At 34.6% G+C, this 16,969-nt stretch overlaps 2 protein-coding genes across 18 annotated transcripts; both read left to right on the top strand.

Annotated features, from left to right (window-relative positions):
- The first annotated feature begins 1,828 nt into the window (after nt 1-1,828).
- On the top strand, nt 1,829-6,126 carry LOC129288052 (probable splicing factor 3A subunit 1). 16 transcript variants are annotated; one of them, XR_008587907.1, is made up of 6 exons: nt 1,829-1,986; nt 2,126-4,347; nt 4,465-5,324; nt 5,421-5,489; nt 5,567-5,666; nt 5,893-6,126. XR_008587907.1 is itself a non-coding variant. In XM_054924375.1 (4 exons), the coding sequence occupies exons 2-3, from the start codon at nt 2,170-2,172 to the stop codon at nt 4,732-4,734; spliced, it is 2,448 nt and encodes an 815-aa protein (XP_054780350.1). In that variant the 5' UTR covers nt 1,829-1,986; nt 2,126-2,169; the 3' UTR covers nt 4,735-4,759; nt 5,421-6,126. The 16 variants fall into 16 exon arrangements, 2 of the variants coding, with proteins under 2 accessions (XP_054780350.1, XP_054780351.1); XR_008587908.1 differs by having other exon boundaries at nt 5,567-5,646; XR_008587904.1 differs by having other exon boundaries at nt 5,590-5,666.
- A 4,713-nt stretch (nt 6,127-10,839) lies between these two features.
- LOC129288898 (cytochrome c-type biogenesis CcmH-like mitochondrial protein) lies at nt 10,840-13,555 on the top strand. Of its 2 annotated transcripts, none has more exons than XM_054925710.1 (4): nt 10,840-10,989; nt 11,712-11,904; nt 12,883-13,014; nt 13,116-13,555. In XM_054925710.1, exons 2-4 carry the CDS (start codon nt 11,761-11,763, stop codon nt 13,317-13,319), a joined length of 480 nt encoding a protein of 159 aa, XP_054781685.1. In that variant the 5' UTR covers nt 10,840-10,989; nt 11,712-11,760; the 3' UTR covers nt 13,320-13,555. The 2 variants fall into 2 exon arrangements, with proteins under 2 accessions (XP_054781685.1, XP_054781684.1); XM_054925709.1 differs by having other exon boundaries at nt 10,855-11,035.
- The last annotated feature ends 3,414 nt before the right edge of the window (nt 13,556-16,969 follow it).

The following is a 16,969-nucleotide window of genomic DNA, read 5'->3' on the forward strand; positions in this document are numbered from 1 at the left end:
ATATATATATATATATATATATATTTGTGTGTGTATAAAAACTAAAAATTTTCCATGACAAACATGGTGCTTTGTAGTTCTAGCCAACTCAAAAAGATCCGACCTTTCGTACAACCGCACGAGGATGGAATTTTGATTTCTTAAGCCACTACCTCTAGTTTGATGTGATTAAATATATTGCTCTGGTTTAACCTCCTAATCCTTAGGATGGTAATGATATTATTTATTGAAGACCTTCCTTTAATAGTAATTTCTCTATCAAATCTGGTTACAGAACTATGAAGAACCAAAGGGACCAAAACTACTTTAAAATCTGGTCAAAATTTTGGAAGTGCCCTACTTACAAAAAAAATTAAATATTTCCTTGAAAAAACTACTTGGGATTGGCTACAAACCAACCACATGCATAGTAATGGAAATTCTCCCTAATAGTGTGCATGACCTTTTGGTTGTAGCTCTATTGGCTTTTCTATTCATATCTTACGGAATTGTAAGAAAACCCTACGGTGTTTAGAAAAAATTAATCAATCTTATCAAGCTTAATACTTTTTTTTTTGTGTGTCGGATTAAATAACTTGGAATGCTAAAAATGAAGCTGGTAGCTTGAATACACGAAGAATGCATTAGTAGAAACTTTTTGCACCTGCATGTTGCAACATATAGAAATCAAGATGTAAGAAAATCTACTCAAAAAATGACATCCAGAAAAATGACATTGCCTTTCCTAGCATGTAACAAATAATCAAAGACCTAAGGCTTCAATCTAAGATCAACCACTTGAGCAAAAGTAATGCTAGATATTAAGCTAAATGAAGCCCTTCAGCATGTGGTTGGGTTAGGCTTCACATAAATGGCTCTATCAACATTAATAGTGTTATCACCTGTGGAGGTATCATCAAGGACAAGAAAGACAATTAAATTAAAAGATTTTTCAAATACCTGAGCTATTACTCTAACACGACAACCAAGCTCATGGAGATTTTTAAAGGGCTCAATCTTTGTTGGAATAATAAACTCTATAAAGTCAATGTTAACTCTAATTCAATGGAAGCTTCATCACCCATCGAGCATAAGTACTCTAAAAGACACCTACTCTATGAAATTATTAAAAAAATTAGAGATCTCACAGTAAAGGACCGGATAATCACTTTCGACTATGTTTATAGAAAGCTAATGGATACGCCAACTTGCTTGCCTACCAGCCATCTTGGGATAACATCAACATTAAGATTTTTGATAATCCCCAACCTGAATGTAAAATCCTTATAATTTTAGCCATGATTTGATTTTTGTCTCTCTATTTTTTTTTTTTTAGTAGAAACGAGGGCAGAGCCCAATGCATTAATTTAAAAAGAAGGGGAATTCAATTCCCATACAGTAGTCATTTTGAACCAAGGCCCTAATATAAGGAGGGGCACAATCTAAGGAAGAAACAGTTAAAGCCTCTTTAGCTAATCCATTTGCAACTGCATTTTGAACACATGAAATATGTTGGAGTCTGATATCCCAGTGACAGTTAAGCAACTTCATGATCTCCAAGATAACAAGGCTATAACCAGAATGTGAATCAAGTTGTGAACGAAGAGCATCCACAATAATTTTTGAGTGAGACTCCAGGATAATTTTTGTCTCTTTTGTACTGTTATACTGTAGCCTCGAATTAAAAAAAAAAAAAGATCTGACCTTGCCGGACCGAATAAAATCCGAAACAACCATTGTTTGGTACTGGCTGTTTACCCGACCCGATATGCCCAGCCCATTTACTGAGGTCGGTCCCCTGACCGTGCCCGCTTGCCTCTTTTCATTATAAATCCCTAATTCCCGTTTCGCTCTCGTTCTTTTCACTTCATTTTTCTTCTTCAATTCGACTGCCTCTCAATCTTCCGTGCCCCCCACTACCGTGGCTTGGCCGCCGTGAAGGCGAAAGCGTAAACGTCGGTGGTTCTCCTTGACACTCTTCCCCGTCTCTCGTTGTTGTTCCTTGAGGTTTTATTCCCCTTCCTTTGTGATAAATATAATTTCCATGTTTGTTGATTTGCTGGTCTCACCGATTCGTTGTCTCGTTATTCTTCAGTTTGATTTTTGTTTGGATTTTACTTTGATCGGTTTTCTTGTTCCATTTCAGTTTGCAGGTTGGTTTCGATAGTTAGCGCCTAGCTGTATGACCTAATGTTGGGTTCATTACCGATATTGCCTCTTCCTGCTCCTCCTTCTGATGGAAACCTAGGTCCTCTTCCTGAGTCGCAAGTGTCTGAGGAGAGGGAGGATGAGAAGTTGTCTAAGGAGGAGCAGAACAAATCGAATTCGACGTCAGTTGCTACACACACTAGAACTATCGGAATTATACATCCCCCTCCTGACATTAGAACTATTGTCGATAAAACAGCCCAGTTCGTTGCTAAAAATGGGCCAGAATTTGAGAAAAGGATCATTGCAAATAACACAGGCAATGTTAAGTTCAATTTTCTGAATTCATCGGATCCATATCATGCATATTATCAACATCGGCTGGCAGAATTTCGTGCCCAAAACCAATCTTCTACCCTGCAATCTCCTTCGCAACCTGTAGATTCGGCTTTGTCTGAATCGACCTTATCTGCACCGGCCTCTGACAGTAATGATGCAGCAGCTGCTGCTGCAGCAGCAACAAAGCCCGAGCTCTCTTCTCAGTTTAAGCCTGTAAGGAAAGTACTTGAACCCCCTGAAGCTGAGCAGTATACAGTTCGGCTTCCTGAAGGCATTACAGGGGAAGAGCTGGATATCATAAAGCTCACAGCACAATTTGTGGCTCGAAATGGAAAATCATTTTTGACTGGGTTGACCAGTAGGGAGGTCAATAACCCTCAATTCCATTTCTTGAAACCGACCCACAGCATGTTTACATTTTTCACCTCTCTTGCGGATGCATATTCCAAGGTTTTGATGCCTCCGAAGGGGTTGACGGAGAAGCTGAGGAGAAGTGTTTCTGACATGACTACTGTCCTTGAACGGTGTGTGAACAGGCTGGAATGGGAGCGCTCACAGGAGCAAGCTCGGCAAAAGGCTGAGGATGAAATAGAGCAGGAAAGAATGCAAATGGCAATGATAGATTGGCATGATTTTGTAGTGGTTGAAACAATAGATTTTGCTGATGATGAGGATAAGGAGCTGCCTCCCCCAATGACCCTTGAGGAGGTTATAAGGAGAAGCAAGGTTTCACCCATGGAAGAAGATATAGTTGAACCTGAAAAGGAAGTTGAAATGGAAATGGATGAGGAAGAGGCCCAGCTTGTCGAAGAGGGCATGAGGGCAGCTAGTTTGGAAGACAATGATGATGGGAAGAAAGGTGGAGTTAATGTTACAGAGGAGCCTGAACCACCTATGAGGATTGTGAAAAACTGGAAAAGACCAGAGGAAAGGATTCCTGCAGAAAGAGATCCAACAAAGTATGTTGTTTCCCCAATTACTGGTGAGCTAATTCCGATTAATGAAATGTCTGAACATATGCGAATTTCTCTCATTGATCCCAAGTACAAAGAACAAAAAGAAAGGATGTTTGCCAAAATTCGTGAGACAACACTGGCTCAGGATGATGAAATCTCAAGAAACATTGTTGGACTTGCACGGACCCGTCCTGATATCTTTGGTACTACTGAAGAAGAGGTCTCCAATGCTGTGAAGGCAGAAATTGAGAAGAAGAAAGATGAGCAGCCTAAGCAGGTTATATGGGATGGTCACACTGGTAGCATAGGACGAACTGCAAACCAAGCCATGTCACAGAGTTTTGGCGGCGAGGATCAAAATAGTGTCGCCAATAATGAAGCTAAGAACCTTCCTGGCCCTGCCGCACCTCCTCCTAGACCTGGTATGCCTTCAGTTCGTCCTCTTCCACCACCACCTGGACTGGCATTGAATCTTCCCCGCGTTCCACCTCCCACAGTTCAGTATTCTGCCCCAACCAGTGGTGGTCTTCCAGTTCCTCCTCCAAGACCTTCAGTAGTTCCCATTATGCCAACCATGCATCCAGCTCCTCATCCAATGCCAATGTCTTCTGGGCAGCAAACATTCATGTCCAGTCAGCAACCTCCATTGCCTTCATCGGTTGCTGTGAATGGACCAGGGATGCCTGTTCCTCCACCCCCGGGTTCTCAATTCACTCCTGTTTCAGTTCCTCGACCTTACGCCCCTCTTCCTATGCCTCCACCTGGGATGCCTATGATGCCTCCACCACCTTTGCCTCAAGGATTGCCGCCCCCACCGCCACCTGAGGAAGCTCCTCCTCCGCTCCCAGAAGAACCAGAGCCAAAGAAGCAGAAGCTTGATGATTGTGCTCTAATCCCAGAAGAGCAGTTTCTGGCTCAACATCCGGTAAGGATCTTGATACCTGTTTGTATGATGATGATGATGATGATGATAAATTAGCTTTTAGTTTTTCAAAAATTGTGTTGACGTTTATCCTGACTGACGTTGTTTTGGTGCAACCAGGGGCCAGTTCGTATCTGTGTATCAGTTCCTAATGTTGATGAAGGAAATCTCAGAGGACAAGTTCTGGAGATTACTATGCAATCTCTGTCTGAAACAGTTGGCAGTCTGAAGGAGAAAATTGCTGGGGAGATCCAGCTCCCTGCCAACAAACAGAAATTGAGTGGAAAACCAGGGTTTCTCAAGGATAATATGTCACTTGCTTATTACAACGTTGGAGGAGGAGAGGTGCTCTCTCTCACATTAAGAGAGCGTGGTGGTAGAAGGAGATGAGTTGATACTTGCCTATCTGTTCAAGGTTGTTGTTGGAGCTTTTTCCTTATGATGGGGCATATAATTTATCATAATATTCTTGAACTCTGATGCTTTATTAATGTTGGTGACTTTATGTGTACTTTAGTATTACAAGGTTTCAGGATCTTATTATTATTTGGCAAGATTGATGTTAACTGTGGAATACTGATTTTGGCTCCTAGGCCTCATCTGTTGTGAGCAGTGGGAAGTATGCAGTTCCTTTTATATGATTAAGTCAAATATTTACACCATTAATTATGATTTTCTTTTGGATTTCATTTGATTCCGTGCAGATTTACTTGATTGTTTATGTTAGAACTCTTCTGCAGTCAGGGAGGGGCCATGTAGATTTATGCTTTTCTATGGTGTTTTTCATTTTTAGTGTTGTTTCAAATTTTAAGGGGATGCGGTGATTTAGGTTCTTCTTTCTTCCTCTTCTAGTGTTTAGGTCGTCTTATATTGGATATGCTCATACACCAGCACAGTTGAATGGTTGATTTGGTTGGAGGACCTTTTAGTTGATGAGCTTATGCACCTTTAGCTGGTGCTTCGTGTTTGGGGTTATTGGGGTTAGTTCTATTTTACTTCCATTTATGCTTCACAGTCATTCCATGTAATGGTCGGGATGTTTGTTGTTTTTTGATTATGTTGTTTTCTCCTAACAGACATTCTACATGGACTTTTGGGAAGGGCTGTTCAGCTTAGCTGATTTATCTGTGAATGGGATGAGGAAGGTAGAATGGTCTACATTACTTTCTAAACTGTAATATTATTGTATTTTCTTTTTATATTTTGAGCTATCTGATGGCAGTTTGTGCCTCCTAATTTTTGCAGCATGGAGCAGGTTTGGTTTCATCATTTTGGGGGTATTTTGGAAAAATTATGGGCAAGGTCACTTGCTGTTTTTCTTGGTTAGATTGAGTTGATTATGTTAAATCTTAAATCTTGTCCTGCTATTGTTTGAAAGTTGCTTTGTCTTTCTACTGGGTCGAGTCTTTGCTCTTGAATTCTTAAGAGGGTCAGTATGATCCATTAGACCCGCTTTTGTCTTTATGCTTTTCTGTGCATGTGATTTCGTGCCCCATTAGGTCTCAAGTGATCCTTCTTTTGATTAACCAAGTTTTGTCATGGAACCAGAGGACCACTGCATTGATGGCTGAAGGTTAAAGCAAAACGCAAGTGATAAGAAACAGAGATGGAGGGGAATGGATTATTTCCATGCATATTGGTCCGCGACTGCGTGCATTGCGTTCCATATACAGAAAATCAAGCCCGATCATTCATTACTAATTTGAGTCAAACTGTATGACTAACTGATTGTTAGCTGGATAACCAATTATTCTAATCCCAATGTTAGCCATTCACTTATTATCTCTGACACCATTCTCATGGCATTTCTTACTTCGGCGTACCATCTTTTGGGCAGCTTTTGTTATATTTTTGCAGTAGCAAAGATTTCAAGTAGGCTAGGAAACCAGGATCCTGAATTTTATGTTTCCCCAGCTGTCTCTATATAGTCTTAAATATTTGGGGTTTAGTTTCTACTTTTCAATTGTCATGTGGACAACAAATCTGCAATGGCCATCTGATATTGTGGAAACCTAACTTGATGCATAATCTCAGAGTGCATGAATTTTTGAGATCTTGTTTCCTTGCCGCAGTTTTGGGTCCATGTCAATATTCACTCGTCATAGATACATGGAGTCTTTTAATTTTTCTGTGGCAATGTCTCAGTTTCAGTGTCAGTCTATACGGTTCCTTCTCAGAAGGTGATGCTGCTAACACTGACCACGATGGAAGTAGCAAAGTAGTGGGTTGGATAGTAATGTCATTGCAGACTGCAATGGCCAGAATGACATTTGAATTTGAGTTATTTGTGATGACAGTACGGCAGATGGTGTGACAGTGCTAATAAAAAATGGCCATGGTAGGAAAAAGTGGCCATGGTCTTCAGCAGAAAAGAAGAATAAAAGAATGGCCATCTTTCATTGAAGAATGGTTGCGCCATACATGTTATGTAAGCCACTGATATGGCGCAGATTTGATTGATGATGGCTAAAATAGTAAAGCATATAATTTGGCTGACATGAAGGCTTAATTGATGTCATTGGATGTACCTCGATCTCGGGTGGTTGACTCTGTACGTGAGAGTGTCATGATATTGATTTGTGTTTTTTGATTTTGTCGCGGCTTTTTACTATCTTGTGATTTGGCATGGTGACGAGGTATTGAGGCATTTGGACCCTTTGTAAAGAAATTTCAGACACTGGAGTGGCTTTTGTGCAGTACTGCGAGTGAGGTAGATACATAGATTGGGATTGGAATTGGGCATGGTGTTGGTCACGCATTTTAAGTTCTGTGCAGGTCAATAAAAGTTGCATTCAGTCTGACACGTCTCAAGTACGCTTGTGCCTGTTGGTTCGGAGAAAACTAAGTTGCACTGACCGTCAATTTTTTAGTAGTCTTATATTTTATTTCACTTTTAATGATTATCGATCATAATTAATTCAGTACGATAAAAATCTTGGTTTCTCTCACGAAGGAAACAGTTAACCATATGGCTTGTAGTCAAGATAATCCTAACGATTGTAGCTTCCGCAAGTTGAAACGGGGAGGCTAAAGCACTGGTGATGTAATTATGGAATCTTAATATGCTATTAATTTTAGTTATATGCGTTTATAGTAGATGCTCGTGTGATGTATTGAAAAAAAATTATAAATATAATAATGTAGCATAAACCTCACTCGTGCACTAAATAACAGCAGGACACGTTTGCACTGACAAACAACGCAAACGGAAGTTATGAAATCAAACGTGTAAGTCTCTTCGGGTTCTCTAGCTGCAGCCTTAAATCTATCTAGAAGCACCGTTCGGATTTGTGCTCTTATCTTCTTCTTCTTCCTTTTTTTTTTTTAAAAAGTAAAAGGGTAGCTGCTAATGACTTAAGTTTACGAGTAGAATTAATCAGCGGATTTTCACTTATAGGAGGGTATGCATGCTGTTAGGCTACAAAGCTATTAGTCGTCTATTCTTTGAACACTTGAAAAAGTAGCGTTCACTTTTACGTTTTTGTTTCCTTTTTTTTTTAATATCAAGTTTAAATATTTGGGAGTTATTATGCAAAATGATGGGAAAATTAAAAGAAATATTACACAGAAAATATAAATTGGGTGGTTTAAATGAAGAAAAGTAAAAAGTTTTATTTGTGATTGAAAAGTTCTTGAAAAGATTAAAAGGAAGTTTTATCATGAAAAATTAATTATGAGATACAGTAAGTATTAAACTTTAAAAAAGCAATAACAATAACTATAAGAGCAATATTTTCATGTTCTCTAGTTGTAGCCTTAAATCTATCTTGAAGCACAATTGGGCTTTTGTGCCCTTATGTTCTCCTTTTTCTTCTTTTATTTTTAATTAATAGGGCAGGTACTAATAACTTCACTTTACAAGCGGAATCAACCAGCTACCTTTCACTTATAAGAGGGCATGCGTGTCACTAGGCTGTAAAGCTATTAGCCTCTTACCCTTTGAACACTTGGAAAATTAGCGTTTAGTTTTATGTTTTTGTTTCTTTTATTTCCTTTTTTTTTTTTGTAAATACCAAGTTCAAATATTTGGAAGTCATTATATAGAATGATGGAAAAATTAAAGAAAATATTGAACGTAGAATATAAATTGGATGGTTTAAACAAATAAAAGCTACAAGTTTTATTGTCCCTCAAAAAATTAAAAGGAAGTTTTATCGCAAAAGACCAATTATGAGATATGGTAATAAATATTAGGTTTTAAAAAAGTAATAGCAATAACTATATAAATTTGAGGTATGAGATATAAAAATGTTGAAATGGATGTGTGTGCAAATGAAAAAAAAGTTGGTGTGGGAGAAAATGGTTGAAAATTTTTTGAGATGTCTGAATATATTCAAAGAAGACTAGTTCAAACACCAATGAGAATGGTAGAATCGATAATTTTGAGTCTTGTGAAGAGATATAAAGAAAAAATAAAAAGAACACTAAATAAAATTATTGAAAGTGAATTTTTGGATTAACAATATTTCCATGTATTTAGTTGTTGATAGAGCATGTTGGCATTATTCAATCCACATAATTGACCTTCTAATAGGATAAGATTTATTGTTGTTATTGTTGCTGCAAATTCTAGGGTATGCATGTTATTGCATGGTTATTTTTAAAAATTTAAACTTCTAAGTTGGCTCAAATATTATTTCAAGTATGCATGTAAAAAAAAACTAATGAAATAAGAACTTAGCATAACCATAGATACCTTATTTTAAAATTTTTAATGGAATATTTTACTCTATTTAATATGAAAGTTTTTTTTATACTATTTAGTAAGGAAGAATTGAATATTTAAAAAAAAAGGAAAGGTTTTGAAAAATTTCCTGAGAATATGATCAACATGATCTTGTAAAAATAAAAAATGTATGAATTATTTCATGCTCAATGATGAAAATTTTTTTGAGCAAAAAAATGATGAAAGTTACTCTTGGGATCCTTTGGGACTATTGTCTTCTAAATTATTTGATTATCATTTGTTGTGAATGAAGTTTTCAGTTTGGAAAAATGACAATTGCAAACTTTATGAAGTCATTGATGATAATTAAAGAACTCAACTTATTAAAATATCAAGAAAGAACCATAATAATGATTATTAAAATAATTAATGGAAGTGACTCATTGATTTAAGTTAGTTTTGAATTAATGAAAAGTTAATTATGAATAGATAAATAATTTTATAAATTCATGCATCGCCAATTATAAATTTCATGGAAGTTGCTATTCAATTTATGAAAAATTAATTATAAATTAACAGATAATATTTTAAATTTATATATCACTTGTGACTTAAAAATAGTCAATTATAAATTTAAAGAATATAACTTGTGAATATATAAAATGTCAATTGTAAATAAATATAAATAGTTTTAATTATAAATTAATCATTTAAAGATTCTCTCATATTTTTTAATATCCATTCATAATTAATTTTTTATAAATTCACAAGTAATTTTCTTAAAATTCATAAATAGTTATCTTCAAATTCACAAGTAATGATTTATATATTCATAAAATTATGTATCTATTCACAATTAACTTTTCATGAATTTATAAATAATCTTCCTACAAATCACAACAAATTTTTCTTTAATTCTAAGCCAACTTTCCTTCCATGAGTTATTTCAATATTAAAAAGTGTTTTAATTACTAATAAAAAATAATGTTTTCTATTTTAATATTTTGAGGTTTTCAAATGCTATTCATGTCTTTACAAAATTCATAATTATCATTTTTCTTTTGGTATTCAGTGTAAAATAATGTATGCAAAGTCCAAACATCTCAGTTACAATTCTTGTTTTTAAAAACTTATTCAAAAATCATATAAATTTCATTTTACACATCATGGCCTTTTTTTTTTTGCCACATTTTATACATCATGGGTTTGGGATTATAATGATTTTTACATGCATATAAGATGTTGGATATTTTTTTAAAAAAATTATTGTTTTGAATTTATAATTAATTTTGACATATAAAGCTTTGTTTAATTTTAAGAAAATCATAATTTTAAACTCATGATTAATTTTAATGTAATAAGAGTGTTTAGATTTTTTTTAAAAAAATTATATTTTTGAATTCATGATTGATTTTAAGATATAACCCAAGTTTTTAGATATATATTTACAAAATCGAATTTTTATTATTTATTTATGAGCTTCGAGTTAAGGAGGACCATAATTTTTTTTTTTTTGGGCCAAGAGGAGGACCATATTAATGACAAAACTTTTCCAACAAATTTTTAACCTAACCGCATGTTAAGAATTCGAATTTAAAATCGCTATTTAAATTCACTGGCCAAAAAAAAAAAAAGACTACTTAAATTAGCATAACGCTTCACTAGTTAAGTGGCTGCTGGTAATTGTAATTTATTTTTAACTATGCTTTTCAGTTACAGTGAAAATCAGTCAAAACTTCAAAACATAATCAATCAATTACATTCCATATATGAATCATATAAATCAAATTTGTCGTTTGGCCCAAAAAAAAAAATATATAAATCAAATTTGTCCGGACAAAAGCCAAGCTCACCCTAAGTTAATTATAACCTCCGACAAATTAAGGAGCAGCGGTTTCATTTTTCATCGTCGACCAACAAGCACTCCACACTCCGTCGGACGCCGTCCACCGTTGTCAGCCGTGCTTGGTTGTTCTTAGGCAAGTAGTGTAGAAGCTTCGAACTCTAGGGCTTTCCCAAAACCCGGTGAGATTGATTTGTGGCTTTGAATCTCGATTTGAATCTGTTCCCTGGTCGTTCTTGCTTTGTTTTAAATTTTTCATTTTAATTTGGCTTTGAACCTGGTCGTGCAATCTTTTGAGTATTGACGCTTTTGAATTTGGGAAACAGATTGATTTTAATTCTTTCTTTCTTTCTTTTTTTACTAGTTTTTGCTTGAATGGTGTGTAATTGGCTATTATACTTCTTCCCTCTTCATTTTGATTACTAGCGACTTGTATGCTTTGGATTGTGTTGTTCTGCAATGTTGGATTTGTAGTGTATTGGCATTCTGTTTATTAATCTCTTTATATTATCTTCATTTTAGAAAATTCTTAAGGTATTTGTGATGTATGATCTTGTCAATGACTTGGCTTGAGCTCTATCTAATTATCTGGAACAAAAATTAAAAGGGTATTATATCAACTATGCATATTTCAAAGATTTCTGTCGGGGCATTGAAATATAGGTCTGTCAATGGTTGTTGATTGTTCATGAATTTGCATTTGCTTTACCGAGTCATTGTGCTTGATTATCACGTATTGTGGCTGTTTGATCTGGCCTTTTAGCTTTTTGATACAATGTGTTGATAGAAAGGAAATTCCTTCTATCCCTACTTTTAACATGCAAACAATTTGTTGTTATGTCTCAATGGATTTTGCAGCTGCTTTTAGCAAGATAATATAAATGATAGTGTTTGACTACTTTTGGCGATGGGGAGCGAGTTGGATGCAGTAAAAGAGGCCCAGATAGTAGATGCCCGGGCAAGAAACATCAGTCACAATGTAAGGTGCACAGAATGTGGTAGTCAATCCATTGAAGATTCTCAAGCAGACATTGCAATTCTACTCAGAAAGGTACCAGAACTAACTTCTAAATAAGTTTCCACATGGGGAGTTTAAATATGTGGTATGAATTAAATAATAATAATCTTATGCAGGGTTGTCTTTTTGTTAGCTATTCATGATTGATAAACTTAAATGGTTTGAACTACATGTTTAGAACATCTGCCTGTTTCCAAAATCAAAGTTGTGAGAAATGAGTGCATGAGTTTTAACGTTTGATGAGCTAGTCTACTAGGGAATTGTTCAGTTTTTTTTTTTTAATGCAACTTTATTAGTAACATGTAACAGGAAAGCTTCGCTTTTATTTAACACATCTCAATTGAGTTTTTATTTCATTATTTGTTTCAATTACTTGTCAATTTGCTTTGCCTTATCTTAGCATGTCAATCTTTTTATTTTTAGGTGAAGCTCGCATTCAATCTTTGTTATCTAGTTGTTCTTTCTCACTTTATTGGTTCTTTCGTGCTAATGTTTAATTTAAAATTCTTTCCATATTTCTTACCATGAAAAAAACGTATGCTTGTTTTTTGAGAAAATAAGATAGGCTCCCCTCCCCCTACCATCATCTTCTTCCCTGAATGCCTCTTATTTTGCTAAGATTTCTTCTTATTTCCCCTTTTTCACCCTTAGTTTAAGCCTTTAAGGCAATTACTCATGTTATAATCCTTTAGAAGCTAGCTCTGGGCAATATCGAGATAAATTGATGGATTTGGGCCTTGGGTTAGTGAAGTTAGGAAAGATCAAACAGAATAAGCCGGACTTGTTGAGAAAATCAAAGTCTTGATAACTGATTTATTGTGCTTGAATCCAGGTTGATCAAGTTTTTGAAGTTGCTTGCCAATTTTGTTGCGCTTTTTTTTTTTTTTTTTTTTTTTGCTTTTTCTGCACAAATTTTTCTATAATGTAATTATTCAACCATGAATACCAATAGCTTTCTGCAGCAAGCCTTTTAGACATATAGTAATCATTATTATTTGTACTGATTTGCAGTTAATTCGTGACGAGATTCGTAGTGGAAAGACTGACAAGGAGATCTACAAAAAGCTTGAGGAAGATTTTGGAGAGACTGTACTCTATGCACCAAAGTTTGATTTGCAGACTGCAGCTTTATGGCTATCCCCTGTAAGTTTTATCAGGAGGATTGAGAACACTTTGAATTTGTAACTTATTTCAATCTGATTCATATTTGCTCTGATTCAAATCAACTTGTTCTCTGGGAATAGGTCCTAGTTGCAGGTGCAGCAGCCGGAGTATGGGCTTACAACAAGCATAGGAAAAAGACCAATGTTCATATCATGGCTTTGAACCTTATCAGGGGCGTTCCATTGACCCCAAAAGAAAAGCAAACCATGCTTGATCTCCTTACACCGCCTCCATCACAGAATTCAAGAACTCCTTTCTGGTGGAGGAGATGGAGAGGTTCATGATCTCATTCTCCATCACTTGTTAGGATTGGGATCGATCACTGCATCATTATGAAGTGAAGTTTTAGACTTAGTTAGGGACTCAGAGACTAATTACTCCAAAAGAATTTTTTTTAAAATATCAGTATTAAGGACAAAAGGTACTGTCTGGCCAAAAAAAAAAAAAGGACAAAAGGTGCTACAATGTTTTGTGAGGTTATCACTAATATATGATTTAGTCATTCCAATTTCCTTCCTCAGCTGTTGTGTAACATTTGTTTTTATCTTTTGTCCTAAAATATATGCCAGTAACATCTGTTTTTCTCTACTAATACACTCTAGCGATCACGTTTTGTTAGTTTTCCATCCTAATTTTCCACATAATCTTGGGAGAACAAAGTTGAATCTTTTTTTTTTTTTTTGGTAGGAAAGTGGAATCTTCTTTTATTGAAAAAAAAAAAACTAAACTAAATCAAACCAATTGGTTTATCTAAATTTAGGACCAATTTAGTTTTTTTTTTCTCTAATCAATTTTTTTTAAGCAATATAATTCGATTTGATTTAGATTTATATCAAGTCTAAATTTTTTTCATGGGATATTTTTCATAATCAATTTATATAAACATTCATTGGACAAAAAAATCTCTAGGATGAAAGAATGTTTTTAACAATTAATTAGAAAATTTAATTACAAAAAATAATATGTTATCTTTAAAAACTTGATTATTAAATTTAAAAAATATTATAAATAATTATAGACAATATTTTGCTCATTGTAACATATTTTTTATTAGTGATTTACAAATAATCAAATTTGAGGAAGATAGGCAAACTTATATGTATATATATATATATATATAAAATAAATTCTTCCTTCATTTAAAAATGTAAGGCATTTTTAGTCGAATTTCGCCCTCAATTAAGTATTTACTTACTTTCAAACTAACCTTATCTTTTTGTATTTATCTCTATTAAACACTCTATAATAAATATAAAGTCATTATCAATAAGAGCACTTTAAAAAAAAATAATAATTACATCTCAAAAGATTAAAAATGCCTTACATTTTTTAATATTTAATTTCTTAAAAAATGTTTTATATTTTTGAACAGAGGGAATATAACAAAACTTGATTCAATTTGATTTAAGTTTCAAGTGGCAAGAACAGGAATCAAACCAAGTTGATTAGTTTTATTAAAAAACAGAATAAATCTTATTTATAATTAATTTTGATTGATTTATATCAATTTGGTTTTGATGTAATTGGTTTGGATGAGTTTTAGAAAATTCTTACTATAAATAGGGTATCATATTGTCTAAGAAAAATAGATTAGTAGGTGTGGGCAACGCTTGATTTTCATGTTGGATCCTACAGCACATATGTATTATTTCAACAGGGTACAGAAAACATTTACTGCATTATAACAATGTAATAGACAGAATAATGAGGGGTGGGAGTTGCATTGTAGCAATAAACTACCTTAGACCTCAGAGTTCAGATGCATTCTTGAATAGGATTAAATATGCACATGTGGACCTCCCTGTCAGTTTTTTTTTTTTTGGGAATAAATTATGAGTTTTTAAATTAAATTCAATAAATCTTGAGAATAACAAGTAAAGCCTTCTCATTCCATCAACATTTGAATGGAGTCTTATTCAACCAACTTGAGAGAATGAGATTAATTGAAGTTCGAAAAAAGTGCGTGTTTTATTGTCGGTGCCTTCAGGGTATAACGCTTTTCATTCCATAAAAAGGTTAGCGTTCCGAAAAAAAAAAAAAAAAAAACGCTATGCTTGTAGCCATTTTTTTCCATTTCATTTCATTCCAAAGGAAAAAAAAAAATCCCCAGCAATAGTTCTGAATGATGATAACTGTTTGTCTACGTTTGTATCTTATGCTTGCACGTTGTGATTTTCTTTGACATGAAATGATGATGATGATGATGAAAGAGTTACATTGAAAGATTCATTGTCATCATCACCTGAAGGGGGGAAATGGATTCATTGGCATTGTTCACACAATAAAATAACATAAAATTAATACATAAACATTTAAAAATTCATATTTTAAAAATAAAATAACAATAAATTCTTGCCAAATTATTATATATGCCTTTAAAAAAAAAATTTGGGGGGCCTGAAATGATTCTTTCATTCAAAGTAATAAACAGATATGAGAGGACAATGCCTCAAGTTCAACAAAAATAAACGAACTACAAAACATAAGAAGAAATAGCTAAATAAAAGACAGACAAAACAAAAACCAATCAAGCCAACACAGATTTGTTGCATTCCCAAGTCCTTGAGAATAAGATGAGGTGGAGGTGGTGGTGGTGGTAGAGACACCCAACCCAAAGGTTCCAACTCCTTTAAAGCAAAACTTGCTAACGAGTCAGCAGCTTGATTCCTTCTATCAGAGATGAGAGAAAAAGAAAGATTCTCAAAGGATTCAGTCATGCCCAGTATATCACTCAAGAGAGTTCGATAAGATAATGATCCATTAGAGCAGCATTTAAAGAGAACACTAGAGTCAGTATATTGGCCCAGGATGCAGCAATCTGTAGCGCCCTTCTATTTCTAGCAGCATATAATTCAGATAAAAAAACCTGAATCTGCTCTCACCTCATCCGACCATCTAGCGACTATAGGCCTATTAGCGTCGCGCACCACAACACCAATGGCTGCATTACCATCCCAAGGTCTATAAGCCCCATCACAATTAACTTCCTCACTTCTAGTGGGTGGTTTCAACTAAGGTGAATCAGCAGACTCGTTAATTACATCAGAGTTAGAATTTGTTGGAAGAAGTCCCTTAACAGATGATTTTTTTTTTTTTTTTAATTCAGCATGTGAGGCCATAATGACTTTCCACGCGTCTGGTGGATCCCTATCAAAAACCATTCTTCATATGAATTTCCATATAATCCAACAGAACCAGACTATATAGGCCTTACCATAGCCATAGGCATCAAACGGAGAATTCTCACATAACAGATCATACAACAAGTAGGTTAGGAATTAATATGCAAACCAAGCAAGCCCCCAAACCACGCACGCTTGACCCAATCACAATACAGAAAAAGGCGCTCAAGTATCTCAGGGGCCTTAAACCCCTAAAGTTACCTTAATTAAGAAGGGTTAAAAATTTAATTGTAAAGTTTTGAAAACAATTATGATCTCAAAAATCCTTCGAAAACATGTTTGAGTTTAACAATAGGTGTATATATAAGCAATAGAAGCAAGGAAGAGCTTAAAACCATAACATAAGAGAAATAGAGCCAAAAAGGTCACTTTGGTCCAAGCAAGTCCATATGCTATGGCATGTGGCGCAAAGAAACATGTTCTAGCTCTATACTATGCATCACAGCGTGTCATCATGCATTGTGACCACATGGCTTTTCATGATATCTTGTTGGGCAAACTTTCTACAAGTGCCATATTCACATTCAACATTCAATTGAAGTGATTCAAATACCCATATGAAACTTGTTTGATAATCTAACTAATAGCATAAATTTTATTTCAATTTGATATCGCATTGGAAAATTGAATATGCTGATCCCAAATGACAATTTTAAAAGCAGATTTCATATATCCATGTACCCAAACTCAAACCTTATGTCATTAACCTAAAATGGGGCTCAAATCACATCTAAAGGACCAAAACACACTTG

This window comes from Prosopis cineraria, unplaced genomic scaffold, assembly GCF_029017545.1.
Source record: "Prosopis cineraria cultivar Desert tree isolate PC_DT_omini unplaced genomic scaffold, ASM2901754v1 PC12, whole genome shotgun sequence".
Taxonomy (NCBI): Eukaryota; Viridiplantae; Streptophyta; class Magnoliopsida; order Fabales; family Fabaceae; genus Prosopis; species Prosopis cineraria.